At 39.5% G+C, this 26,268-nt stretch overlaps 1 protein-coding gene across 2 annotated transcripts; it reads right to left on the reverse strand.

The window, feature by feature from the left end:
• Positions 1–217: 217 nt before the first annotated feature.
• LOC106080099 (mitogen-activated protein kinase-binding protein 1-like) lies at positions 218–26,204 on the reverse strand. 2 transcript variants are annotated; one of them, XM_056013276.1, is made up of 14 exons: positions 26,076–26,204; positions 24,756–24,892; positions 22,381–22,504; positions 21,045–21,210; positions 20,223–20,348; positions 17,844–17,974; positions 15,631–15,771; positions 12,965–13,131; positions 10,631–10,886; positions 9,095–9,234; positions 6,468–6,650; positions 4,744–4,933; positions 2,826–3,021; positions 218–1,205 (listed from the first exon to the last, which is right to left on the reverse strand). In XM_056013276.1, the coding sequence occupies exons 2-14, from the start codon at positions 24,881–24,883 to the stop codon at positions 766–768; spliced, it is 2,388 nt and encodes a 795-aa protein (XP_055869251.1). In that variant the 5' UTR covers positions 24,884–24,892; positions 26,076–26,204; the 3' UTR covers positions 218–765. The 2 variants fall into 2 exon arrangements, with proteins under 2 accessions (XP_055869251.1, XP_055869250.1); XM_056013275.1 differs by having other exon boundaries at positions 26,061–26,198.
• Between the last annotated feature and the right edge of the window lie 64 nt (positions 26,205–26,268).

Consider the following 26,268-nt stretch of genomic DNA (forward strand, 5'->3'; position numbering starts at 1 on the left):
AATTTTTTTATTAGTTTGTAGACGTTGAGAAGTTTTTATTAATTTTTTTTTTAGGCCAGGTGGCTGAGTTGTTAAGTGCTTGGCTTCCGAACTGAGGATCCCAGGTTTGAATTCGGGTGACAACTGGGATTTTTAATTTCAGGATCCTTAGATCCACCCAGCTCTAATGACAGAGAGAGTCTCTATACATGTTTCAACTGTTGTTAGTACTAAAATAAAAAAAAAAGAAACAACACAGTTTTAGGTAGATTACACTGTAATAAAAACACAGTCTAACAATTTCTCAGTTTAACAATTTTGTTTTCAACATAGAAAAGTTTCATCCTAAGCCTATGTAATTCTTTACTTTGTTAAGCTGCTAAACCCAGAAAAATACCCAAGATTTGATTCATAGCCCATGAGAATTATGCCAAATACAGAGAATTTTGCCAAATACAAGAGCTTTTGAGTTTCTAAAATGTGAATTTTGTTTTAAGATATTACAAACAAGTTTTGAGCCAGAAAAAAACATAACTCAACCCAAGTACACCCTTTGCTTGACATTGGAGATTCTTAAAATGAAGCAAATATGTTTCAGAAATATACAAGCTTGATTGATTGAAGCTTGTGGTCTTTACTTTGGAAAGAATTGTTATTAGTTTTCTCTGATACAAATTTATCCTATACTTGTTGAACGGATTAAGAGCCCTGTCTAACAGACTTTCTGGGTTTTTTTATGTTCAGTATCTCTATTCATTTCACTTGGTGCCGAAGGAATTAAAAATGTCATAGAGTTTTGTCTGTTGTTTCTTTGGGGGTGTCCAAGTCCAGCATCCTGCTCGAGGCAAGGTTGTTCTGGTCTTCCAGCACGTGCTCCTTGGGCTTCCTGCCTTCTCCTGTGCCCTTAAGGTTCCCAGGCTCTGCCACACTCAAGGGCGTGTCGTTCTGCTCATTGCACCCCCGCCCCACCTCGTTGACGACGAAAGGCCCGCCCTTGCTGCTCCCCCGGGCCTCCTTGGAATGCTCCTGTAAAGACTTGGCGGCGTCCTCCGGGTTGATTTTGTTGAAGAGTAACAGCAGCTGCTTGTAGCTGATGTCTTCTGGGACCTTGATGAGACGGCTGGCCTCGGTGCAGAAGGTGATCTCTTTACGTTTCATAAGCAGCTTTTCGGTGAGGCGCCAAATGAAGATGCATCCATCCATTGAAGTAGAAATGATTCGATCTCCTGTGGGAATTCGATTATAAAAAGACACAATTAGCAGATATAGTGAATTTTTGTGCATTTGGTAATATTTTGATTAGTTGTCACCTAGCAGACTGGGCGAGTTTATTTCATTATACTGGGACGTCAATTAACTAATCCTACCACTCCTCCAAAAGCTCAGTATTGAGCATCGCCTTTCCTAGAATTGTTTTTTCACTACCATAAAAGGTAATCATAGCATGAGATGTAATACAGCTTCACGAGCAGACAGCCGGTGGTGTCATTTTGATAACGTGATTGGGCGGGTTTATTCCCGGGGATTTGTTTGATCTGAAAGAGCTCTTCAGTCGTTAGATGGAACTTAAAGAGACAAGTCGCATATATTTTTCAGTTGTAGAATTAACATATTTTTTGAATTTATAACGAGATCAGAAGATATTCAATTGATACATTTTTTGTGTGTGTACATTTTGTATATTGTGAGTGATTCCTTGTTAAAGTTTTGTATTTTGAATAAAGAATCTTCATTATTTGAATTTCTAAAGATACTTAGATCTAGAGTCTACATCTACATAAGATTCCCGGCATCACAGTATCACAAGAAAGTATTGTGATAGTTGTTGTGTATTAATTGCGACTTTCATGGGTATAGCATGCGTTATGGTCCAGTCACTTCTGTGGACCAGCTGGGGGAGGGTGGGGAGTATCTGGGAGAAGGTTTCCGTGCTGCCCCTTTTCAAAACCTATTTGTAAAAAAAAAAAAAAAAAAAAAAAAAAGATCGATTCATAATTTGAACTTGAGATCTTTGACCTCCCTGATGGAAGTCCGACATGTTAGCAACTGAGCTATTCAAATGCTTATAAAAATAGAAGTTTTATAGTCTTACAATGTCTTATAGTTCAACATTTTTAGTGAACGGCATTATCCTCTACACGAGGCTTATCTCCCCTTAGATCAGTACTCTTTCTATAATACAAAATTAATTGATTAAGACTATTTCATTAGCTAATAGGTGTTTTTTTTTTTTTATTCATGTGTTGTCATCGACAAGGAATAATTGTGCAAAGTTTTGATTCGATCCACACACAAAAAAAAGGGACTTTGGAGAAATAATGTGTACATGATTCAACCTAGACAGACAGAAGGTGTGAGTTGTAAAAACATGATATAATCCATTGATAGTTGAAGTTTACAAACTTATCCGTAGAAGAAAAGAGATGTCCAGTGATTGTTCAAAAACATACAGTAGAAGAAAAGTCCAGGGATTGTCTAAATACATACCGGTAGAGGAAAAGAGAATTCCAAAGATTGTCTTAATACATACCAGTAGAAAATAAGAGAATAGTCGAAAACATACCGGTAGAAGAGAAGAGACATCCACTGTTTGTCTAAAAGCATAAGCCTACTAATAGAAGAAAAAGAGGTCCAGTGATTGTATAAAAACATAAGCCTGCCAATAGAAGAAAAAGAGGTCCAGTGATTGTCTAAATACATAAGGCTACCAATAGAAGAAAAAGAGGTCCAGTGATTGTCTAAATACATAAGCCTACCAATAGAAGAAAAAGAGGTCCAGTGATTGTCTAAATACATAAGGCTACCAATAGAAGAAAAAGAGGTCCAGTGATTGTCTAAAAACATACCGGTAGAAGAAAATAGAAGTCCAGTGACGAACTTTGTGTGGCCTGGGACTGTGATGAGAATATCCCCATTGTAGAAGTTAATGACGTTGATAGTTCTGTCAGAGGCGGCGGTCACCAGGAGGGACCCTTTGTCATCCAAGCTGATCTTCTGAATCTGACCTTCTTCCGACGGGCAGCCTCGAAACATTCGTTTTTCCTACAAGATAAAGTTGTTTTTAAATCACACGTCTACATCTTGCGGTGGCTGAGTGGTTAAAGCGCTTGGCTTCTGAACCGGTGGTCCGGGTTCGAATTCTGGTAAAGATCGAAAAGATCGAAATTTTACTTTTGGGATCCTTGGGGCGCCTCGGAGTCCACCCAGCACTAATGAGTACCTGGCATTAGTTTGAGACCCAGCTCTAAAATAAAAATCTGACACTAGTAAAGGCGTGTCATCGAGTCGGAAGATTAGCGAGGAACGCAGTATTTTCCGTGGCTGCGCGGCCCTAGCTGTGACCTACATATTTTGCCACATCCAGGGCATCTCAGAGATAACAGCAATTTAAAAACTAGTGAAAGAACTGCACATTTACTATCACATCTATCAATATTGCAAGACTTATTTCCCTATTCTATATAGAAGAAAAGTAATTAATTGTCACAGATTAATTAATTACTTGGTTATTTTTTAGATTGATTCATGTGTTGTCATCGAAAATGAATATTTGTGCAAAAGTTTCAACTTGATCCGAGAATCGAAGTGGGGGTAACAAATGTAAAAGAACACCGCCAGACTGGCAAAGTGAGTTAATATAAGTTTTGTAATAAAATAGAAATATTTATGTACACATAGCAGGACATAGTCACCGCTTGAATGTAGTAATTTTATAAATAAAGTTTTCAATACATGTTGTCATTTCAATTCTAGTTTTGGAAAACGCGTCAAAATGATAATTTAATCAAGATTTTACCTTTACCTATCCCTTAGTCTGTTGGGGCGCCAAGCAAGACTTGTCGACCGTCTTTCCCCATTCCTCCCTATCTTTAATCAAGATACGGCTCACTAAATATTCACGTCTTGACTGTCTCATGTCTCTCACTTGTACTCTCCCCTCTCCAGCTCACCACACCAGTATTTATTAGCTGGAAGTATGATAGGCCACCTCATGACTTCATCAGAATCAATTCAGCCTACACAACCAAACCATCCGCCACACCTTTCTCATGGTTACAGCAGGAACTCGCGCGCACACACACACATCGTCAGACTATGATTAACATGTTATCGTTCGTTATTACAAACCACCCTCTAAATCTTTGTTTATATTTTACAAAGCTTTTATCAACTCGTTCTGTCTGTCTGCAAAAAAAGTGTGTACACGTTATTTCTCCCACACACATTCTCGGATCAAGCTGAAACTTCGCACAAATATTCATTGACATGGACAAGGCATGAATCAACAGAAAATAAGTAACCAATTTGACAATTAATTACTGGTGATTTATTATTTTGTGTAATAGCAACAAGGGAAACCAATACTTCAGCATTCACAGATATGACTTAATTTGTTGGGTTTAGTCCTCTTAAATAATATTTAACGCTATTTCTTCATTAGGCATTCTCCTATCAAGTTGATACTTTAAACAATTATTTATTGTACGTAACAAAACATGAATCAATAAACAAAAATATTCAATTAGTAAATTAATTATTGGTAATTAAATATTTTGTTTGACATCGAATAAGGGAAATTACTTGTACATTATTTGTAGATATAGTTTTAAGGACGGACTTCTTCCCCTTTGGATAAGCTTTGGTTTTTTTAAAGGATTTTTAAAAATATTTTGGTTGTTTTTCTTCATCGATTATAATCGAAAACCGGGCGCAGCCCGGTGGGTAAAGGCGGTAATAAAAATTGAGGCTTTGGAAAGACATTACCTGTAGGAGCGCCATGTCTAAGATCCTGACGTAGCCATCTTGGCAGCCCAGAGCCAGCTGCTCTGTCACAAAGTTCAAGGTGATGTCCGCGGGGGAAGACACGATGGAGGCGCACTTGGTCAGGTGGAACAGAGGCGGATGCTCGTTCCCGTCTTTATCTAGTGGCGCAGCGGTGCAAATACTCAAGCTCCTGGATTTTAAAAAAAAAAAATCTTTGTTGTGTTTGTGTTGTTTGTCTGTCCGTCTGACACATGTTTGTATAAAAAAAACGTAATTGCAATAAATCAATAGCTACGTGGAGTTTTATCTAGTGGCCCAGCGGTGCAAATACTCAAACTCCTGGATTTAAAACAAAAAAATCTGAGTTGTGTTTGTGTTGTTTGTCTGTCCGTCTGACACTTGTTTGTATAAAAAAAAACGTAATTGCAATAATTCAATAGCTACGTGAAGTTTTATCTAGTGGCGCAGCGGTGCAAATACTCAAACTCCTGGATTTAAAACAAAAAAAATCTTGTTGTGTTTGTGTTGTTTGTCTGTCCGTCTGACACATGTTTGTATAAAAAAAACGTAATTGCAATAATTCAATAGCTACGTGGAGTTTTATCTAGTGGCCCAGCGGTGCAAATACTCAAACTCCTGGATTTAAAACAAAAAAAAATATTTAAAGGCCTCGCCTGGAAAAAAATCTGTGTTGTGTTTGTGTTGTTTGACTGTCCGTCTGACACATTTTTGTATAAAAAAACAAAAGTAACTGCAATAAATCAATGGCTACGTGGAGTTTGTTTTAATTCCTTGGCCTTATGGGGGGATTTTCACACTAAACATGAATTATGTATCACAGTCATAAGCTCTTTGTTTACTTTTTTTTTTTTTCAAGATTCCGTTTTTATTCATTAAGCAATTAAAATACAGAAAGAGAACAAAAAAAAAAAAAAAAAAAAAAAAGAAAGCGATATGAATAAATGTGGTACAGAATAGTAAAATGTAATGGAGAACAAAAAAAACATTGTAAGAAAATAAAAAGAGGAGGATTGTGAGTTGAGGGGGATTTTTACATAGACTAAATAAATAATGTCAAGGTCGTCTTACTGAAAGGTTGATGTTACATAATATATAATATAAATTATTGTTATTTATAAGTAAAGGAACTGACGCTTTTAATTTTACACTGCTTAAAATTGGCCACGTATCATAATAAGGTATTCTGTACTTTGATAGCTTCTTTTGGTACTACGCATGTCTTTTTGTGTAATTTTTCGATTGACCAGATATATACATTCATAATCGTTGAAAAACAAGTCGGCAGAAAAGTTATTATGTTAAACTTTTACTGTTACGTGGTAACGTATTTCGCACCAGTGGAGATAAATCACAAGCTCCGTGGCCTTGTTCCGGGAAAGTAAAACTGTTGTCACCCTTAGTAGATTCATTTGCATAGCACCACTTTCAGCCAGATTGGGCTGTGGTTGATCCTACTAATTTAATACTGCCTCAATAAAATCGGGTTAGGTGTACAGAGTTCAAGAGTCTCTGAATCTAATTCTTTGTGAGAAATAAGAACCAAGCTAAGAACCACTGGAACGATATAATGTGCTTTAAATATCTTTATTAGTCAGCAGATCTCGAGACATATGTTTAAGCAGTGGCGTTACTATGGGGATGCGGACCGCACCTGGTGACACCTACCCTAGCGACGCTGCTGGATCTACGCTCTTATTACGAACCTGTCCGCCGCGCACGAGATCATGCAGACGATCCCGCCAAACTCGTAGATCATCAAGGCGGTGATGGACGAGGAGTGGATGTTCAGCGTGGTGACCAGCTGGAAGTCGTTCTTGCCGTCCATCACGTGGATCAGGCGGTCACGGCTGCCGCTGACCAGTATGAACGTGCCGGGATTTCCTGCCCTGGCGCCGAATCATTCACAGAGAGAACATGTGGAGAAATAAGTAGTGATTAGGAGACCAAAAACAGCAAGAAAAATCTTAAAAATTACTTTTTAACTCTTTCTCTCCGTAATTATTTAGCACATTCTGGTGGAATCAACGCTGGTATCGTCAGTTAGGAGAGAAAGAGTTTTTAAATAAAACACAGCTTATACGAAGTGTAATAGTATCAATTACTTTGGATCACTCATGTAGTTAATTAATTTTGTGGTAGATCTAGAATCTAGACCAATAGCAATAAATCTGTGCGATATAAAAAGTATTTGTACCAATTGTTTTGGTTCAGCGCTATTTCGTGCATTTAGCTTTCTCAATTCACTATGTCTGGGTGGATTTTACCGTAATTGGGTTTTTAAAAGCATTTAAACAAAAAATGGGCGAAAACGACCTGGACTCGAACTCGTGACTCACCCTTTCTCGCGCTGACACGCTAACCACTCTGCTAGTGAGGAACTTTTGACTTGAGAAGAGTGAATAGTTATATATTGTTTGTTTCAATTTAGAGCGGCGACCTATAAAGGGGACTAATTCAACTTATACCACTATTTCAGTCAGGTGCAATTTCTTTCCCTTGTTCGAGATACCAAACAAAATAGTTCATTACGAATATTTAATTAACTAACTAGTTATTTGTTTTAATTGATTTATTGAGGTAAACAAATATTGTGCAAAATTTTAGCTAGATACGAGATTTGGGTGTCGGCGAAAGAACGTCTACACACTTGTTTAACTCGAGGCCTCAGTAAAAAAATTAGTCCGTAACTCGAGGCCTCAGCGAAATTAGTCTGTAACCCGAGGCCTCAGTGAAATAAGTTCGTAACTCGAGGCCTCAGTGAAATTAGCCCGTAACTCGAGGCCTCGGTGAAATTAGTCCGTTACTCGAGGCTTCAGCGAAATTAGTCCGTGACTCGAAGCCTCAGTGAAATAAGTCCGTAACTCGAGGCCTCAGTGAAATTAGTACGAGACTTGAATTCTTAGTGAAGCCAGTCAGTGACTCGGCCTACTTAAGAGGGCTAGAGTTTGGGTCAGAGGGCTGAGCTGAGCTCGACATCTTGAGTTGGAGCTAATAAAGTTAGAGCAACGCCAGCCTTAGGCATAGGCAAACTAGGCAGCCTGCTAAGGCCTCCAATTAGTAGGGGCCTCTTGCAGGACGAAAACTTTGTTAAGATCTCAGACGTAGTAGAGCCCCTTGACTCTATGTTCACTAGCCTCTGTCTCTACTACGGAAATAGCGACAGACCTATATGAATTTCAGTTATTTGTCGATTTAGATATAGACACAGGCAGGTTTTCAATAAATTGGGTAATTTGATTTTCGCTAGAATAAGAGAGCTAGAGTTAAATGGCTAGTGCTAGATAGCTAGTGCTAGACGGCAAGAGCTAACTAGCTAGTTTTCGATTGCTAGAACTAAAGAGCTAGTGTTAGATGTCTAGAACTAGACGGCTAGAGTTAACGAGCTAGTTTTAGATGGCAAGAGCTAAAGAGCTAGTGTTAGATACTAGAGTTAAATTATTAGTGCTAGACGGCTAGAGCTAAAGAGCTAGTGCTAGATACTAGAGCTAAATTATTAGTGCTAGACGACTAGAGTTAAAGAGATAGTGTTAGATGGCTAGAGTTAAATGACTAGTGTCAGATGGCTAGAGTTAATGAGCAAGTGTTAGATGGTTAGAGTTAAATGACTAGTGTCAGACGACTAGAGTTAAAGAGATAGTGTTAGATGGCTAGAGTTAAATGACTAGTGTCAGATGGCTAGAGTTAATGAGCAAGTGTTAGATGGTTAGAGTTAAATGACTAGTGTCAGATGGCTAGAGTTAATGAGCAAGTGTTAGATGGTTAGAGTTAAATGACTAGTGTCAGATGGCTAGAGTTAATGAGCAAGTGTTAGATGGTTAGAGTTAAATGACTAGTGTCAGTTGGCTAGAGTTAATGAGCAAGTGTTAGATGGTTAGAGTTAAATGACTAGTGTCAGATGGCTAGAGTTAATGAGCAAGTGTTAGATGGTTAGAGTTAAATGACTAGTGTCAGATGGCTAGAGTTAATGAGCAAGTGTTAGATGGTTAGAGTTAAATGACTAGTGTCAGATGGCTAGAGTTAATGAGCAAGTGTTAGATGGTTAGAGTTAAATGACTAGTGTCAGATGGCTAGAGTTAAATGACTAGTGTCAGATGGCTAGAGTTAATGAGCAAGTGTTAGATGGCTAGAGTTAAATGACTAGTGTCAGATGGCTAGAGTTAATGAGCAAGTGTTAGATGGTTAGAGTTAAAGAGCTAGAGTTAAAGAGCTAGATCTAGAACAACATTAATCTTGAACGGAGGATAAAACGATTGTTAAGCGACAAAATCGCCAAAACTAAAGTAGGTCAATTTAAACTTGTCTAGAACGGAACTAGAGAATAAATACTTGCTTATTGGAGTAAAAAGCCAGGCAGGTGACCTCCCGATTGTGGGCCAGAATGGTCATCGTATGTTCGTATGTGTCTTTACTGTACACAAATATGTTGCCCATTTTGTTGCCCGTCACAATGTACTTCCGGTCTGGACTCACCTGCACAAAAGTAAACACAGACGTAAAATAATGGCGGTATGTCGGGGTGTAGAATAAATATATATTCCCGTTGTGAACGTGCAGGATAGACCAGCAGTATTCATGTGAAAGTGGTCAAGAGAGTAAATATTTGGCTTCTCATCGAAATGTCTCAGGTACGAGTCGGGTCAAGGGCAGACGATGCCAAGATGAACTTAATTTATAGTTAAGCGAAGTAGGCGATGACCTTATTCCAAAATGTATGATTGTCATTAGACTTGAGCCTAGGTCTTTTCAAACTCAAGACCAATAGAAACTCCAAGGGGATGACTTAATGAAAGCAAGCTTAACTGACTAAAATAGGATCTAACCAGATATAAATTCGTTAAACCCGATTTTCCCATGGTGGGGGGGGGGGGCATATTGTAAGACACTTGGGCGTAAGGGCGAGGTCAAAGGCCGAGAACCCAGGAAGAGACCCCCACATTTTCCTTTTCTATACCACATCAACCGTGCTTGTGTCCGCTATGGAAACCATTCCTTGCAGAGGGCCTGAACACTGACCTTCGACGTCGCAGCCTGTGGCCAGTGGAGACCAATGGCTCCTTGCCTCGTCGTACAGTCCTGGCAAAGAGCTGTGGTCTTTACTACTCTCTACTGCCCACAAGTTACGACGTTGCAGGTCAGTGTTCAGGCCTTCTATGACAATTGGTCTCGTCTAGGCTCAAGACCAATTGTTATTGAAGGCCTCAACATTTATCTCAACGTCACAACCTGTGGGCAGTTTAAATCAAAAGCTCGTACAGACCTGTGACGTGGCAGCGAGCTATTGGTCTAAACCTAAACTTCCCCGCTGTTACTTATAGATCTAGACCAGGGGCGGACTGGCTATATGGGCATTTGGGCAAATGCCCGGTGGGCCGGTACCCAGATGGGCCGGTAGGGCCACCGAAATGCCTGATCGAAGTCACTATGGCACATATCAAGTTGTTAAAGGTTTTATAATATCCTTATTATGTTATTATTATTATTTTTATAAAAGGCCCTCTGAGCGTCGTGTTTAAACAAAAAGTCTTTCACAGACATTACAATGTAGGCCTAATACTTTTTTAATCAAACACATTTTCCGAAAATAAAATGTAGAATGTAGACAGTGCTACTAGTAGGCTTCATCTTTTTAGGGCCTTCATAATTGCTGATTTAAAAAGACGCTATATTGCTTATTAAGATATAGAGTTCACTGTAAGCATGCATATCGATACATTATCAAACTTAACAATGATTTTTAAGGACCGATACACCTAGACATGATAGGGAAAATGTGGGCCGAATTTTATAGAAATGCCCGGGCCGATTTTGACACCCAGTCCGCCCCTGATCTAGACTTCTTCCAGACACACTGTTTTTTTTTCCGAACCTTGACGGTTGTGATAACTCTGTCATCCTCCTGCGACTCATCGCTCTGCGTCACTTCCGGGCTGGCGGGCGGCATCTCGGTGTACAGAATGCTCAGGCGGTCGTAGCAGATGAAGTTAGAGATCTGGATCCCCCACAGGTGGACGCTGTAGTCGTGGGACACTGTGACCAGCGTCTCGCGGACAGGCTCCCCGATGTTGTTGGACATGAAGATGTCAACATTTGCGATGGCTTTGCTGTGGTACACGGCAACATACCTAGGGAAACAAAAGGGGAAGAATTATGCCATTAGTGTATATCTCACCTTTACCTTCACCCATCCCTTAGTCTGTTGGATCGATGGAGCACCACACAAGATTTGTCAACCGTCTTTCTCCATTCCTCTCTTTTACCTTGGATGGAACCTCTTTCAATGGCAGGCCCGTTCATTCTTTTATGTTGTCTTTCCATCGCTTACTCTGTCTGTCTCTTCTTTTTTTTTTCCTGGTACTGTTCCCCGCAGGAAGGTCTTTGCTAGCCCCGAAGACCTTGTAATATGGTTATAGAGTTTTATAGTTTACATTTTATTTTTTTTTTACAATAGTTAGCAGGTCATCGTGGGGCCCAATCACTGTAGTAATCCTGTCTCTAATCTCTGTCTGCCTCTTCTTCTTTTTCCTGGTACTGTTCCCTGAATGAAGGTCTTATCTCAGTATATAGTGTATATCTACTTATAGTTAGAGATGGATGTACACAAGAGCAAAATAAACGAATATCTCCATTTAGTTCCAGGATTTGAACGCAAAACCTCTGCAGTGACAGTCATGAACTTCTAGATCTATATTTGTATATGATGCAAGCACTGCTAGACTCCGCATCATCTCTTTTAAAATTATTATTTTTTATGGAATCGGTTCTTCTGGGGATTCTGTTTTGCTATCGGCCCAATCGTCTCCTCTAACGGCCTTTAACGGCCTTCTCCTCCCGGGAGTAACGTTGAGGCTAAAGACCGGGACGATATCTTTTTTCAACGTTGTTTATAATTATAATTCTCGTGAAGCATTGAGTATGAAAAATAAAAACAAATAAAAAAAACGAAATATATATTAAATAAACGAGATTAAAATTAAATAGACGAATCTGCTGTCTCTACAAAATTAACCTTCCCTAGTAAACAAAACACAATTTATAAGTTATGTATACACGTCCAGCTTTACTGAAGGGAAAGTGTTTAACTCTTTCTCTTCGTAATTATTTTCCTTGTTCTGATAGTATAATTCATTTTGATCATTTGTATTTCACTATCCTGTTATGGTTAAACTTGAGTAACTTTTTTGTTTGTTATTGGAAAATGTTATAGTTGGTATTAAACTGTAGGAGAATGCATGCTCTTTTGTACACAACACAATTTAAAGTTTATAAATCCAAAATTCAATTTAGTTTAATTAACGTTGACATCAGCAATTAGAAGAGAAAGAGTTAAAAACGAATGATCAACTAACTAGCGGAAATAAAGTAGAGTGGATACGATTATCAACTGTTGCGCATGGAGAATTGGCTAAATTTATAGCTACATTCTTTTTTTTTTAATTTAGTTGGCAACAGTGAAATTCATTTAATCGTCCATGACATTCTTTAGCCTACTTATTGTGAAACTCTACAATAAGCAATGGAAGAAATACTAATTGGGGCTCAACAGCAAAAACAATAAAAAAAAAACTAACAGTGCCTAAAAATGGGAATCTTATTTTTTTTTAAAATCTCTACAAGAAGTATAATAATATGGCTTATCTTCGAATCCAACGATTTATGAGGAATGTAGTATTTCCCGTGGCTACGCAGCCCCAGCTGTGACCTATATATTTTGACACATCCAGGGCAGCATAACCATAGTCCACCGATGGTCGATTAAGATTTTTATTTCGCCGTCTGCGTCTGTCCTCGACGGCGGATTTTCTTTTGGTCTCAAATGTGTATTCTGCGGCTTTCGTGAGTGACCTCCAGCTGTCTCGTTCTGAATCCGCCTGCAACCGGGTGCTCTCTTCTATGTCATCTAAGGCAAGTTGGCTTATATGTAAACAAGTATATGTTCCTTCAGTCGTAGAGCGACTTGGGTTCATCTCGAACCTTTTCACGTAGCTGTGGAGCCCTATTTTAAAGAGACCAAGAAAGCTATGGACAGCGAAAAAACATGGGCCTCAAATGTGGAAGAAAAGCGTGCCATGCGAAAAATGGCCAGCTCCTCTTCCACCAAAGCGAAAGCCAACCTGCGATATAAGTATAAATGTAAATGATATGTATATGTATAGGCTAAACTGGCTAAGCTAAAAGTATTAAGCGTCGTCACTCTGCTTACTTCTGCTTAATATTATTGAGGTCGTTGATGTCCCAGATGCACATGCAAGAGTTTTTGTAGGCCGTGGTCAGAAGTGTCTTGTTCGGGTTGTACACCATGGTGAAGATGCCGCCAACTTTCTGAGGCGTCTGAATGAAGAACGCCGGCACAGGCAACGCAGCCAGGTGCTGTTGTTGGACAAATGAAAGTAAAAAAACAACAAAATACGAATTTCAGAAAAGCAAATACGTACAAAATCTGGCATTTGTCTTTCCATGAACATGTCTAGCCTTTTCCAAAACCTTATTAGAAGCGGGGTGGGGAGAGAATAGGCGTTATAGCACACGTGATGACTTTTATTATTATTTTTTAAATACTTTAGCTCACAATTTGACGTCGTCCGTATTAACAATCTTCCAGTCACTCTTTTCTTTTAAAGGTTTACATACGGCCTTTCAATTTGGAACACGCTATTCCCCACACTTCCCATACAAATTGAAGCTTTTCACAATTATTTATTGTCTAAGACATCACACGAATCAATGAATTTTGGGACATATCAACCAGATAGTTAATTAAAAAATGGTTATTAATTAATTTTGTCTGATGTTAGAAAGGTAAATACTTCTTACAGCAAAAAGATATGTGGCTTTAAATAAAGAGTTATTCCCCTAACATAAGTTTATTTTTGTTTTTTAATTATTTTTTTTTAAATTTATTTAATGTCAAAGACATGCACGAATTTATAATGTAAATGAACCAGATAGCTAATTAAAAAGCGGGTAATCAATTCATTTTCTTCGATGTTGAAAAGGTAAATAATTCTAATGGCATAGAAATGTGTCCGTTCATAAAGAGTTATTCTCCTTAGATAAGCTATTTTGCTTATTCCACTGTTCTTAGCGTAATTTGGGCTGTGACGTCCTACATCCGAGGAAAATGACAAAGCCAGTGCAGGGGTCGTTACCTGAGGCAACCCAGTCCGACAAGTCTACCCCGCTGTTACAAGGTAGGTCGGACGCCAAAAGAAGAGAAATAGGAGTGGTGATCTCTACGCGGTATTAAAAGGTATTTGTCAAACTGTTGGTCATCGTCACGTGAAGCCACTAAGCTTTTTTGTTTTGTCAAGAATTGCAATATTGACTCCCTTAGCATATATTGTGTTGTTTTTTGTTGTTTTTTTCTTACGGAGGAATCATATTTTCCAGTAAATGTTTTAAAGACCGTTTGACTAGTTTGAGGTGTTCAACATTCTTGGCTTCATTGCCGAAACCGAAACTTCAATGAATTGTGGGAAGCGTGGTCGAGAACTTGGCTTGGCTTGGCTACCTAGAAGGGGGCTCGAGGTTCGACACCCGACTCGGGCAGAGTTGTGTTTACTGAGCGCCTAAAGGCAGCATGGAAAACCAACTCCTAGATACCACCTCCCCCCCCCCCCCACGGGTCCACAAAAGAGATTGGACCAAAAGCGCTCTGAGCATGCTATAAGCATGAAAGTGGCGCTATATAAAAGCTATAATAATTCAGATCAACGCTGCTGGACTAGTTTTGCGCAAAGACTTTTCCCCTCATAGTCCGAGGACCTTTTCAGTAAACGGACCAAAAGGTTTAGATCTCACGTCCTATAAACACAAACTCATACATCAAGACATCTCTTTAAAAACATTTTTTAGAGTAGTTTGCCTTTTTTTATTTTGTTCTATGTCTATGTCTCTCGAGATGCGGGGAAAATATGCAGGTCGCAACTGGGTTTGCGTAGTCATGTGAAACATTCCCTCATCCTTAATCTTCGAAATCGAAGACACTGCTATTTGTATTCTGTTATGTTCTCAAAGCGTTGTGTTTGTTGACAGCGCTATTGTTGACCTCCTTCAGGCATAACGACTATGGCTCATCTCGTAGAACAAGCGAGATGAAAGCCTGGAAATTATTTATGTTCGGAGCGATGTCGCCCACACAATAGTTCCGCCCTTTCCACGCAGCTGGTGTGTCCAAAGGAACGGAATTATCCTATACCAGTGATGCTCAAAATACGGCCCGCGGGCCAGATCCGGCCCATGACGAGGTTCCATCCGGCCCGCCGAAACGTCGGTATAAAGTGTAGAAAATCTCCCCACCCCTTTAAAAAATAGAAAGGTTGAAAAATGTATCTTTACCTATGTTAAATTGGTACCAAGAGCTTTAACATTTATGCCTTTGTGAAAAGGAAATTAAGAATCTACCAGAACCATTGAACGGATCTTTTTTGTGGAACATGGTAAAAAGCTAACAAACTTTTTTTTTTATAAAGAAAGTCTGGCTGTTTCAATAAACAACATATAGCAACAGCATCAATAAAACAATTCTGGCGTGGAGGATCAATTATTAATGTAATTACCAGATCCACGGGTTTTTAATGAAATAGTTTCATGTCGTTTTCAGTTTTTTATTTTTTTAAAACCTTTTTTGGTCATGTGGCCCGTGACACGAGTGTCGGAAATTAAAATGGCCCACAGGTTGAATTAGGTTGGGCATCACTGTCCTATACAGTTTGGGATACGAAGCGAAGCAGGTTAACAGGGCTATATACAGAAAATTATTACTCCCATCTCTTTTACAATGTCAGTAGCGAGAGGGTTAAATTCACCCCCTCTGGGCTCTCACCTCTGTATTTCGTTTCGTTTCGCTCAAGGCAATCATGTACTTACTACTAAAAATATGGAATGAAACAGGTGAACATGTCCGCCACTGAAACCAAGAAAAAGAATCCGGTTTTCTACTTTTGCGCACGTGGCGTGAGCGCCCTCTATACTCGTGTGACTCTTGATCTGGCGGTCTTCTGCTGTAAGCTGATTGACATAGTCAAATAAAAAGACAATATAATATTTAAATCTAATTGTTTCGTTTTTTCTAAATATTATTTTATATGGCGACAACGCTTAGTTGATGAGGTCTGCACCTATGGTGGGCAAAGTAAAAAATGTTTTGTAAAATGTTTTACTTATTTCGGGTGTTCCTTCAGAGTTGAAGATAATTACTTCCTAGTCCAAATCTCCCTCAGGACGACGGGGGATGGGAGCGGGCAGGGTTTGAACACGGGACCATCGAGAAGTCCGAACGACAGTCCAGCGTGCAAACCACACGACCAGGCCACACAGGACTTCGAGGAGAACGCGCCTTTTTTTTTTAATTAGAAAAAAAAAGGGGGGGAGAGAAGAAATGTAACGGTAAGACGTTTTACGAAACTATGAGTTTAAAAAAAGGGAGGGGGATGCTAAGTGTTTTGCCCATACGATAAAGCCAAAATAGGCAGAGGCACTAACTGACTTCATAGAGAATTTGAGTCACTGTTTTCACTGAGGCTTCGAGTCACTGACTGTTTTCACTGAGGCTTCGAGTCACTGACTATTTTCACTGAGGCTTCGAGTCACTGACTGTTTTCACTGAGGCTTCGAGTCACTGACTTCACCTATGCCTTGAACTTGTGTGTATCGCACTTCTGCAGCTTGAAATGGAGAAAAATCATTTGATGGAACTTCTCCAGCGGGAGGAGATCGAAGTGCTCCTCCAGGCCATAATTACCAGAGCAAGACCCAAACATGACTCTCTCAATTCCTAAAAAAAAAATTGTTGCCGCTTATGATGATTTACACAAGTTCCAAGCGCTGCGAAATTCCGGCTCTGACTTGGTTGATACTGTCTCCCAATATGTAAACCATATGCAGTGGCGTACCTCGGGAGGGAGGAGGGGGTCGAAATCTGAAAATCCCCCCCGGACCCCCCACTTGAAGGGAGCCCCCAAATTAGTGTCCAAAATTTTTATTACATTAAATATTCAGCCAATGTCATGTTATCTTGCTATTCTTGTTGTTATGTAAATTATGGACCTTGTTGCATACATTAGACTTGTATATTTATTAAGTAGGCTACATGATCTCATGACATAATGTCGAATGTGAAATGCATAGACCCGTAAAGATGCCAAGAACTCCGAGCCCTCAAAACCCTTGCAACGCCACTGACCATATGTTAGCGAAATTGTACGTAAGATATATCCCTGAAAATGTTTCAATAGACATCTAGCAACATTTATCTCTGACATCTAGCATCAATTATCTTTGACATGTTGCGTCACAAATCTCTGTCATATAGCGACATTTATCTCTGACTTTTAAGTAACATCAAGCGACATTTATCTCCGACATTTAACGAACATGTAGCGAGATTTATCTCGGACATCTAGCATCAATTATCTTTGACATGTAGCGTCACAAATCTCTTTCATATAGCGACATTTATCTCTGACATTTAACGAACATCTAGCGACATTTATCTCTAACATTTAACGAACATCTAGCGACATTTATCTCTAACATTTAACGAACATCTAGCGACATTTATCTCCGACATTTAACGAAAATCTAGCGCCATTTATCTCTGACATTTAACGAACATCAAGCGCCATTTATCTCTGACATTTAACGAACATCTAGCAACATTTATCTCTGACATTTAACGAACAACTAGCGATATTTATCACTAACATCTATCACTCTTGCACACTGAAATCAATACTAATAACTCAATGATTGAGATTGAAATAATCTGCAAGTTTGGTTAATAATGATTTTTGAAATATAAAGCGTTAATTAGTAAATTTACTAATTTATTACATTATTTTACTTAACAGCTTTTGTGAAGTAATCATTTTTTAAATTATATAATTATAATATGAGTAATTATTAAATATTTAAATGTCAAATAAGAGTTTTCCTTTTTAATTTAATATTTAGAAAGGCAAAAAAAAAAAAAAAGTAAGGCCAAAATAAAATTAAAATATGACCAAAATAAAAATTGTAAAGCCAAAATACATTTAAAAAAAAAAAAAGGGGGGACAACGTAGTGTGTGTGCGACACTTACAATGATGAGATCCCCAGTCTTGGTGATGGCGTAGACCAGCCCGTTGCTGACCCCGTTGCCACACGTGATGTCAAGGAAGTTGTGATGTTTGTTGTTGCCTAGGATACCAGGTCTCCCGTACAGTGGCTGGACTGAAAAACGTTACAAACCGCACATTAGGACGTCCACAAACACTGCAAGGAGGCGTGGCAGAGGGATAGAAACCCTTTTTGGTTACGTAACTGAGAGGGCACGAGCTCGAATCCCGCTGTAGACTAGATTTGGCTCAAGCTGAGCTTTATTTCTAAGCACATAAAGGTTGCACGAAAACTTTATCACAGATACCTATATAGCAGGGGTTCTCAACCTGTGGGTCGCGACCCCCTTGGGGGTCGATTGACGATTTGCCTGGGGTAGCCTAAGACCATCGAAAAAATGGATTGTTATTGTCTATTCTTTTCTTGCTGTATCTATGTGCGGGGGGGGGGGGGGTCGCGGCAGAGTGGGGGATTGTAAAAAGGGGTCGCCGAGCCTATAAGGTTGAGAACCGCTGCTATTTAGGAACACAAGTACGCACTACACAAAAGCAATAATAATAAAAATAACATCGCCGTACCACTATCTCATAATTTAAGAAAAACTGAGATAGAAAAACAACGAAAATATGGGAACCTTGGCTTGGAGATCAAGCGTCTATGGAAATTGTCCAAAATAACAATATACCCCATTGTTATATCAACCGAGGGGATAATAACAACTGACCTCACAGACACCTTCAAGGCTCTTAACATTCCTAGGAACATCCTCGTTGCCTGTCAGAGGGGCGGTACTGCTGCAGACCAGCCACATCACCAGAAAAATTCTTCAGTGGAAACTGTTAAAGGGACTACGATTAATTTCGTTTCTCTTTAGCGAAACTCGACCCTGGCAGCGCCAGAGAATGACTACTCGTTCATTTCTAACATAATAATAATAATAATAACGGTAGATTTTAATCGCCCTGTTCTGTTGTTTATTTATAAAAAAAAAAAAGAAGAAAAAACCGCTATCATTATTGACATACCCGTACCATTGCGTCACAATATAAGAAAAACTGAAATAGAAAAACAAAGAAAATATGGGAACCTCGGCTCGGAGGTCAAGTTTTCAAAAGATTTTAACAATTTCCGGATATTTCCACGACGTTTTAGTATATTTTGCAATTTCAGGAGATTTCCAGGAGCTCCTTATAATTTGACAAGAGGCCTCAGGAAATCTGTTATAGGTTATAAAATGGTTTAATTCAATAATTTATACACCTAGAATTAGCGCGGGTCCCATGAAAGTGTGGGGCCCACTGCGGTAGCATAGTTTGCAGTGGCCTAAGGCCGCTCTGCAAAATAGCGGCGTATGCTACGCCGCCGGTCGACTAGTAATTATAATAATTGTGTAAATAGGCCTACTAATTGCAATAATCTGGCCTAATAATGGTTCCCCTTTTTGTACTCCTTTAGATTACTATATTATCTTTATAAAATAAATACATTATAAATATTTATTAGTTAAGACTAATTGCTTAACTAAATAGTTGATTTTTTTTTTAATTAATGTATGTGTTGTCATCAAGCATAAGCTTGCATGCAAAATTTGATAAGGACTGGAGGAATAAAGAAATGGTCGAAGATATCCAAGCATACAAGAAATATACAGAGTCGTAAATATATATATATTGCTTCCCTTTAATCAATGGATTTCGATTATTGCAGTGCTGCGTTTAATAAATCTTTTACTCACTTACAAATAGCTAAAAACGATTGTTGATGCTTTAAGTATGACAATATGGTGTGGATTAGAACTAGATACAACATGGACTGCCTTTTTTAGCTTTATGATAAACCTGTGCTACGATTATGAATATGCCGAATTAAAAACCAATATACTTGACCAGCACTACAAGAGTTTTTGGATTAGGAAGCCACCATCTTCACTTATTAGGAGGCACGGTGGGTTAGCGGTAAAGCGCTTGGCTACCGAACCGGGAGTTCCGGCTTCGAATCCTGGTTAAGACTGGGATTTTTAAATTTCGGGATCGTTGGGCGTCCACCCAGCTCTAAATGGATACCTGACATTAGTTGGGGAAAAGTAAAGGCGGTCGGTCGTTGTGCTGGCCACATGACACCCTCGTTAACCGTAGGCCACAGAAACAGATGACCTTTACACCATCTGCCCCAAAGACCACAGGGTCTGAAAGGGGAACTTTTACTTTTATCTTCACTTATTAAGGAAGCTATGACAGTGACAAACTAACTAAGTAGATTTATCCTTTTTTTAAAAAAGAAGAAAAAGCAACAGTACTACAACAACAAAAATTTGATATGATATAAGAGTGATGGACAGAGTGTCACAAAAAACATAAAGTACCAATAGGCACCGTCGTCTGAAAAGTTTCAGTGCTTAAAAAGTTTGGGTACCAAAATTTGAGATGCCGACATCCCGCCGTCACGAAGAATTTGCCGCACTCGGAGAAAGCCACCGCTCTGATGATATCTGTGAATGAAAAAAAAAAAAGCACTTGCCAACTGCAAAATTTTAAGCCCAAATATCTTAACCTGACTCAGACCGGGACCATTCCTTATTCAAGGCCTTAACACTGGCCATCAATGTCATAGCCTGTGGGCAGTTTAGACCCATAACTCGTTGCCCCGTCGTACAGACCTGTGAGTTGGCAACTAAACTGCCCACAGGCTGTGACGCTGCAGGTCAGTGTCCAGGCCTTCTAAGACGACTGGTCTCGCTCAGACGAAGTCGTTTTCTGCAGGGGCTCATCCAACATACAGGGTAAGTCCCCGACAGTGCGCACCTCTCTTGTCTTATAAGTTATACATGTTTCTCCAAACCAGTTTAAACTCTACTAACTCAAGGGTTTTCCTGGCTGAATCAGGCAACCCTTCCATGCTCTGATGGGGCTTACATGTGTCCTGTCAAAAAATAACTAGTGCATCTTCGAACAAAACGTGTACCCTTATTTCTGACGTCATTCTGGGGACTGTAGAGCTCTTTTGACTATATTTCATAATTTTGCATTTGTAGCCTATATGTCATTTTGGATTAATATTTTAATACTACATTTCAAATTGTCTTTTTCTTTCCCTCTTAGTAATAAAAAAAAAATGTTCTATAAATATTTATAAAACATTCTAGATCTAGTGACTTAGCAAAAAGAGTTATTCTTCTTGAGCTTACCGACGATTTTATTGGTTGCTAAGCGATGCTTTTCTGGCCACGCCCACACGTTGACCTCGTTGTCGTGTTCCAGCCCTACGGTCACGATGACATCCATAGAGGGACTGAAAAGGACGTACTTGATACCGAAGTCATGGCCGTACAGTGAGGCTATTTCTACACCATCCTAGTGAAAATAGATGTGTCAGTGCATGAAATATACGGTACGCGCCGTTTTGGCGCAGCCGTTTTGGCGCTACCCTTTTGACGCAGTCATTTTTGTCGCGAGACGTTTTGGCGCAGGGGACAAACTCATACAAAACAATGATACGTATCATTATTTTGAAAGAAATAATACAACGAACGTAAATAACGTGCGCTAAACTGCTGCGCCAAAACGGCTCCACCAAAACGTCCAGCTTCGTGAAATATATATGGGATGTGTTGCTCGGTGGGGTGGGTGCCTTGATTTGTAATCCGATGTAAACCACGAATTTTTCAATAAGAGATTTGGCTCGAGCTGACACCATAAAGAATGTTTTTTTCCAAGATAACCCGTTTCCCCCACATGTCCACAACAAAAAAAAGATTGGACCATGGTGCACTGAGCATGCTATGGAATAATGGAAGACCAGTTTCCGTGTGATCATCGCGAGTTGTCCGTAAAGGATGACTTTTGTTATACATTCATCCGTGGGACATGACTAAGCCAGAGCAAGCGGCGTTGTCTGAGGAGGGTGAAGATGCTGTAAAGACCCAAATTCCTCCAATAAGAGAATGTTATAGGTCATCAGTGTTGACTACCGCGCAGACACAGCAAGAGAGTCGACCGCACTGTGAAGAGGCGCCTAGAAGGAAACGTCACGTCTAGTATTGGAACGTAGACAGGCCAATAGCAATAGTCAATGAGACGAGACAGAGAAAGATATGACAGAGAGAGAGAGAGAGAGAGAGAGAGACAGAGAGAGAGACAGGTAGACAGACAGATAAATATATACATAGAGAGAGGCAGATAGAAAGACAGAGAGGCAGACTGAGAGAGACAGATAGAGAGAGAAGAGAGAGAGACACACAGAGAGCAGATAGAGAGACAGGCAGAAAGAGAGAGAGAGAGAGAGTTGAAGAGACAATAAAAAAAAGATTTAATTACATAAGAATATACCAATAAGAGAACAGGCCTAACTTACTATGAAACTATATTACGAAACAAATATATCAACAATTAACAGTAACATTAACATATTTTTATTCTTTACCACGCACTAAAAATCTAAATAAGCTAAAAATGTTGATTAACAGCCCTTAACCCTCTAATCTCCAGCAGGTGGTCTATTAACCCTATTAACTTGCAGCCTACCTTAACCCTCCAAATCCTAGCAGCTGGTCTGTAACCAATCTCTCCCGTCACAATCAGTTTACCATCAGAAGAAAAGTTCACGGATGAGACACAGTTTTTATTAAGATGGATGTACTTCACTTGACTGGTCAAGAAAACATTTTTTATTAACTCTAATGTAGCCGTAGCATTTTGATGGTCGATAGGGATAATAGCGCCTTCGACGCCGGTTCCCTACTGGACCGTATTAAATTTGATTAAGACTGGTTTAGCTCAGTGCTTCATTTGTAGCATTAAAATCAAATATAAAACGCAGGGCCACCTCCTGCTTCACAGCATCTTTCCTCTGCCTCTGCATCATCAAGACATCTTATTCGGGGCATACTCTAGGGTCGCCTTCGTTTTGTTTTTTAGCCGAGATACTATTTTTGCACCCTATTTTCTGATACTCAATCAAGGTAACTTGCACAATGGAATTTTTTTCCCTGTTCTGTTACTATTTTTGAGTCTTCCTATAGTTTTTATATCTCTTGGTTAGTGCTTGTCCTGCGTTCGGTTTAATAATGTATAGTTCTTAGTTTTACTAGTAAACTGAAAACTAATTGTAACCACCATAACCCTTAAAACTTCCTAAAGCCTAGCAAACTACCCTAATCCTAGAAATTACTTTGCCCTGATGGACCGTATTAAATTTGATTAAGACTGGTTTAGCTCAGTGGTTCAATTGTAGCATTAAAATCTAATATAACTAGCCGATGTAGGCACATTAATTCTTATTGGAATAAACTTGAACAGACTTCTTTTAAAACAAACTGAAATCTTCCATTTTTTATATAAATATACACAGCTTCAGCTTGAATGTGGATGTATGCAGGGCCGGCACGGCTACAGTCCCGGGTAATCTAAAAGAAAGGGGCCTCCACGAAAAAGAATAATACATCGGAATATCGACAAGTCAGAAAGTTTAAAGCAGTGATGCCCAACAGTTTAGAGACGGCGGGCCATTTTCGTTTCCGACACTCGTGTCGCGGGCCACATGACCGAAAATGTACAAAAAAAAAACGAAATGAAATTGGCCTGAAACAATTTTATTAGAAACCCTTGGCTCTCTTAATGGGATATTTGAAATTGATCTTTGTTTTTACGCGTTGGAAAATGGCTTCACACCAATTATCATTGTAGCTATTTTACCACTGACTCATTTTATTGTTTCTTTTTGGTAACTATTCCCATCGATCCTTCAATTTCTATGCGTAGTTTAACAATCTTTTATTCGCGGCTCAAAGCAAGTATGGCGTTCTATTTGTTTCATAATGCCGTTTATATATTTTTTTAAACAGCGAAACTTTCTTTATAAATCAAATATTTTGGATTATTATTATGTTTCACACACAAAAAAAGTTAAGATACGTTCAATTTTCCTGTTAGGTTCTACATTCGAAGTTCACTTGTACTTTCTTCGGCTTTCCCTTTTCATAAACGTACACATGTTAAAGGTCATGGTACTGATCCATTAGAGATAAAGAGAGGGCCTAACGTAGGCAAAGATACATTTTTTCAATCTTTTTTTTTTTGGAAAGGGGTGGGGGGATTTTCTACACTTTGTGCCGACGGTTCGGAGGGGCCGGATCTGGCCCACGGTCCGTATTTTGGGCATCATTGGTTTAAAGTATTTTAGTTCTCATTTTAAAAAATCTTGACAGAGGCCTTCAAAATACTCCACATAATTAATCTGGCCCGCGGGCCGTATTTTGGGCATCACTGGTCTAAAGTATATTTGTTCTCATTTTAAAAAATCTTGACTGAGGCCTTCAAAATATTCCACATAATTAATCCGGCCCTGGATGTAGGAAGAAACATAATTTCAACAAGAACGTTGAAGGAACACTCAAGGCTTCAACAAAGCCTGGCATTTCATTCGTTTAAATTACCTGTTGGTTACTGCATCCAGTGGCGTAGCTAAGGTGGGGGTGGGGGGTCCAAATTTACCTGGTCCCCACTTAAGGGCTACCCCCAAATGAGTGTCCAAAATCTGCTTTTACATTAAATATTAAGCAATTATCTCATGTCAGATGTTGAATGTCAAAATACAGGGGCCGCTAAAGAGGTCAAGCCAGCCCCCCCCCCCGCCCTCCCGTCCGCCTAATCTTTAGCTAATCTACTGACTGCATCAATTACTTGTGCCCTACAGTAAAGGTACCTACAGTAAGGGTACCTATAGTAAAGGCTATAACGCTTCGAATTGTGTCCGTTTGAATTACGTATTGGTTACTGCATCAAGTACTTATGTCCGACAGTACAGGTACCACCAGTAAAGGTACTTCCAGTAAAAGTACCTACAGTAAAGGTACCTAACTAAAGGTTACAGGGTTTTGAATTGTGTCCGTTTAAATTACCTGTTGGTTTCTGCATCAAGTATAACAAGGACACCTGCAGCTGTGTGAGCCACAAGGCTGCTGTTTCGGTCACAGGCCAGGCAACTGATGTTATTACAGGACATCCCCAGTACCAGATCCAGATTCATGACCGATAACTGGAAAGAAGGCTATAGGTCAGTAAGCCAATAGGTTTTGTTTACTTTGGCAATAGGTATTGGTCAACAAGTCAAGCCTACACTGACATCGATAAATAAATGTGTGTTAACTGAAAATTTCAATGTAAAAGTAAGGCAAAAGTTCCCGTCTGAGACCTTGTGGTCTATAAGGCAGATGATGTAAAGGTCATCTGTTTCTGTGGCCTATGGTTAACAAGGATGTCAAGTGGCCAGGACAATGACCAACCGCCTTTACTTTCCCCAACTAATGTCAGGTACTTATTAGAGCTGGGTGGAGTCACCCAAAGATCCCGAAATCCCAGTCTTCACCAGGATTCGAACCAGGAACCCTCGGTTCGGAAGCCAAGCGCTTTACCGCGCCCTCCGAAAATTTCAATGAAGTGGACTAATTTACCTTCTAGATATAGTTTGGTTCTAGAGTCTAGATTTAGACTACATTAGATTTTATTCTAATTTAGAAAGGGTTCAATTTCTTGAACAGCCTACTCTAAAACTACTAGGCCTAACTAATTTCTAGAGCAATCTAGAATCTAGAAAAATGACATAACTTAATGTCAATCTAGGATCTACATCTCGATCTACAGTACCGGGCAATGCTTCTCAGTCTCAACGTGGCGCACGGGTGGAAAAAAAATGTTATCGCAGACGATTAGGTCTATAGCCCACTATAGGGAAGCAAAACAGAACTCCGTTGGGGTGTCTTATAAGGACCGAGTCCATTGCACTTGCAGGTATGGAAGAGAGCTCCAACAATCCTGTCATTATCCACACACCGTTCCTCAAGGGGCCGTTCTATGGCGGACGCCAGCAAGGCTGAGCTTGTACAGAGAAGGAGTAGAAGTTTTTCCTCGGTGTGCTCGGCCTAAGGCCTCACCTCTAGCCCGAGCATCTTGGGATGCGATCGAGTCATCGTTAAAAAGGATATCACAAATTTACTTCTTTAGGATCTCTCCCAGAGGGCTGGAAAGAAGCTTCCTTGAGCTTAGAGTTAAAGTTCGACTCAGCATTCCATAACTAAATTAAATAATATTACTAATAGCCTACTAGTAGGCCTACTAGTCTAATACTGAATTCGGCTACATAGATCTACACTACAGTATGGGCCCTAGATCTATTTCGATTTTGCGAGATTTTAGCACAAAAATACCTCGACAGAAATTACTTCTAAATTCTTTCATGGATTCTGTTGGTCAAGCTCCGTCAAACAAGAGCTCCACTACAAGACTAATCACTTTAAGAGCAACATAATATTGTTTACTTGGCTAGTGGCCATGTTTTAGTTGGAATCGATGCAACTTTGGCAAGCCAATGGGAAAACCCGAAGTTTTGCCTGTGAAATGTTTTGTGACTCAGTG

Source organism: Biomphalaria glabrata, chromosome 15 (genome assembly GCF_947242115.1).
Source record: "Biomphalaria glabrata chromosome 15, xgBioGlab47.1, whole genome shotgun sequence".
NCBI lineage: Eukaryota > Metazoa > Mollusca > Gastropoda > Planorbidae > Biomphalaria > Biomphalaria glabrata.